This window comes from Durio zibethinus, chromosome 19, assembly GCF_047325235.1.
Source record: "Durio zibethinus cultivar Kanyao isolate XHJ-2024 chromosome 19, ASM4732523v1, whole genome shotgun sequence".
Classification (NCBI taxonomy): domain Eukaryota; kingdom Viridiplantae; phylum Streptophyta; class Magnoliopsida; order Malvales; family Malvaceae; genus Durio; species Durio zibethinus.
The window spans coordinates 9,197,069-9,200,603 of NC_143180.1; the positions used below are offsets into that span (position 1 = coordinate 9,197,069).

At 27.8% G+C, this 3,535-nt stretch overlaps 1 protein-coding gene across 2 annotated transcripts; it reads left to right on the plus strand.

Moving 5' to 3' along the window:
* The first annotated feature begins 1,424 nt into the window (after positions 1–1,424).
* On the plus strand, positions 1,425–3,092 carry LOC111310394 (copper transport protein ATX1-like). Of its 2 annotated transcripts, XM_022909815.2 has the most exons (4): positions 1,425–1,505; positions 1,707–1,770; positions 2,152–2,227; positions 2,739–3,092. In XM_022909815.2, the coding sequence occupies exons 3-4, from the start codon at positions 2,173–2,175 to the stop codon at positions 2,912–2,914; spliced, it is 231 nt and encodes a 76-aa protein (XP_022765550.1). In that variant the 5' UTR covers positions 1,425–1,505; positions 1,707–1,770; positions 2,152–2,172; the 3' UTR covers positions 2,915–3,092. The 2 variants fall into 2 exon arrangements, with proteins under 2 accessions (XP_022765550.1, XP_022765549.1); XM_022909814.2 differs by lacking the exon at positions 1,707–1,770.
* Positions 3,093–3,535: the final 443 nt, after the last annotated feature.

The window sequence follows — 3,535 nt, forward strand, 5'->3', positions numbered from 1 at the left end:
AAAGTTAATCAAAAAAATAGAAAAATTTTAATTTAAAGACAAAAGTATGATTTAGGAACTCAAACTCTGAAAAATTTTTTAAATTCTAAACCATTTCTCAATCTCCTAAAAATTTATCTTTTCTATGCGTAAATGCACCTCTGATCAAAAAATTTCATTCATTATAAAAAAAAAAAAAAAGAATGATTAGAAAACTCCAATTTAATTTTTTTTTCACCATTATAGAATAGAATTTAAAGTAGCAGCAATAGAATTGATATATATTAATAAAAATTATATGAAAATCAAGAAATGAAAATATTTTTAAAAGTAAATAACATACTCAAGGAAACAAAAAAAATACTTCCTTTTCTCTAAAAAGATCCATTATTTATTCTTATTGATTGTATAAATCATTATAAAAAAAATAAGAATAAGAAAATTTAAGGGAAGAAATAGAATTTTAAAAAAAATATTTAAAAAAAGCTTTTAAACGAAGGATTTGAAGAAATTTGGAATGAAATAAGTAAAGAAAAGAGTTTTAGATAGAATAGAATAGCAAAAATCTATTATGTTTTCAATTCTATATCAAATATTTTAAAATATAAATAATTAAACATGATTTTATCCATTTATTTAAATGGGTGTTTTTATTTGTTTATTTAATTGGATATTAAAAAAAATGTATTAAGATGAATATTTTTAAGTCTTTAAATCAAATTTTTTAAATAATTATTTATGCATGCTCTTATCAATTTAAATAAATTTGAATATTTTAAATAGATGTAAATAATATTAAACAAAATAAATAATCATATATTATTTTATCCATTTTCAAATTAATATTTGAATATTTATTATTTTTTAATGATTTAGTTTAAGAAATTTTTATATTTGATTTTTTTATAATATATATTATAATTATTTATTATTATTTTATGTGTCATTCAAAAAAACTATTCGTCTAAGTATACATATAAATAAAATTTTATCAAGTCTGTAAGTATGTTATAATATGATATTATTTATGATATATGATTTTAAAATTTTCAATTATAAATTGATATTACATAATTTTAAATCTCAAAATTAAAAAAAAAAATCTTAAAATACGGAAAAGAAAATTGATAATCAGAATAAAAAATGAAAAAGAAAATTGATAATCAGAATAAAAAATGAAAAAGAAAACTGATAATCAGAATAAAAAATGAAAAAGAAAATTGATAATCAGAAATAATATATATATATATATATATATATATTGATATAAAATTTAGAACGTGGAGTATTGCTGTCAATTAAATACTATGGAAGAAACAAAAACGAATTTGGAAAAGCGCGTGGTTTGGACGTTACGTTGAAGATTGGAGAAATGGTCCAGGCCACCGCCACTGCCCTCCAATGATTCTTCTATAAAATTCAACTCTTTCGACCTTCGCTGCTTCGTACCCAACGCCCAACGAAAATCTTCTCCTTCATCTTCCGATTTCTCTCTTTTAATTTACAAAGCTAAATCCATGTCTCAGGTAATTTTTTCTTCACTAATTTTCTTTTCTTTTGACAATCTTTAAAAATTTGTATTTAGTTATTTGCATATGTTTTGAGAATTTTATGGGTCAGTTTTTATTCCTGTTTTCTGAATCTGGGTCGTTGTTTATCGGACTTTTGGATTGGAAATATTGGAGGAAAGACTAAATTTTTGTTGTTCATCCTTTTGATTTTGCTAGGATTCAATTCCAAGTTTCAATCATTATATGATATCTTGATTCATTTGGTATTTGGATTTCAAAGGTAAAGGTGGAAAAAATAATTTGACTGATTTGGGTATTGAAATTTAAATTGCTACGGTTTACTTGGTTAAACACATTATCTTGGACATAAAGGTGAACATATTTAGATTTCTTTTTACACTTTTAGCATTAAAAAGAGCGAAATTGATGCCTTTCACACTGATCTGGTTTTATGCTTCAAGGAAAGGATAGAAATTGTGCTTGTCTTTATAGAAAACCAAGTTTCTAAGAATGGTTTCTCTTATTATTTCAATGTTCAAATGCATCCAATCTTTTTTTTTTCTCTCCTGGTTTTTGTTGTAGTTCATGGTTGTTGAACATAGTTGTCTAAGTTGTTCTTTGATAACATTATGAACTGCGTATTCATTTTGGTTGATTGCAGACCGTTGTTCTCAAGGTTGGTATGTCATGTGAGGGCTGTGTTGGAGCCGTGAAGAGAGTTCTGGGAAAAATGGAAGGTTTGTTGTAACCCCTGCTTTTATCTCTGTTCTTTTCTCATGATTAATTTTGGGTCTCATAAGTTTCAAAAAAACTGAGTTTTAGAACTGCTTTGTGCCATGGTGTCCCTCTAGTATCCATGAGAATTACTTCCTAGAGAAGCAGATTAACTCTCCCCATCCCAAAAGAAAATGAAAAGGGAGGAGATCCCCCGGGGGGGTGGGGGGGGGTATTGGACTAGAGAAGCAGATTAATTTACTATATAATGATTTATAATAGCAGATGTTTGGTGTGTGAAAATAATTTGGCATTCATCATCTTCATTTCCTGTAGATTTAAAATTCTAGATATTTGCTGCCCTGTCTTTTCTTGAATTGGTGAAGGATTACATTGAAGTGGGAAATTCTACTTCCAATCTATGTTCCCACTTTTAACCAGGAGACATGCCATCATCCTTATTCATTGGCTGTTATCTTTTAAGGTTTGGTTTGATTACTCAATATCAATATGTTGTCATTAATCACTTTTCAGGTGTGGAATCATATGAAGTAGATCTGAAGGAGCAGAAAGTGACCGTGAAGGGCAACATCCAGCCTGATGCAGTTCTGCAGACTGTGTCAAAGACTGGAAAGAAGACTACCTTCTGGGAAGCAGAATCTCCAGCTGAGCCTGTGGCAAAGCCAGCCGAAGCTGTTGCCGCGGCTTAATCTGTCTCCCAGTTGCTTAATCGATTGATGTGCTTGAAGCTTGTTAAACTTACTACAATATCATATGGATTGTAGAATGTATACTTCCCTTTAACATGGAAGCTACAATAAAATCTTCAGTGCTTGTCATTTAACTTTCTGTTTTAGTACTGTAATGGAAGATGATTTTCTTGTGATATTTTCCTACTCTCTACCCAGATATGTTGTTTCCTATTTAATAAAAACAAAGTTGCTTAGTAGGTTGAAATAAATATTCTTTATCTTGAAATATTGGTCTTTCAAAATGGCATAAACTACTTCAAGCCAAGAAACTGAAAAAAAAAAAAAAAAGAAGAAAAAGAAAGCCCTACTTAGGGGACGTTTGGATCATGAAATCTTAAATTTTAAGAAAAAAAGTGCTTCTTGGGAAATTGTAGATTCTTGGTAAGGGGTGATTATTTATAGCATGAGATTGTTAGATTTTTGTATTTAGTTGAGGAAAACTCAGATTACGTAATAAAATATTTTTACTGTACTGTCCTTAACTATGTAACAAACGCAATGTGTTTGTTAAATATAAATGCAATGTTTGACCAAAATAATATGAAATCAAATATTGAAAAAAAAAGGTAGTCTTTAATC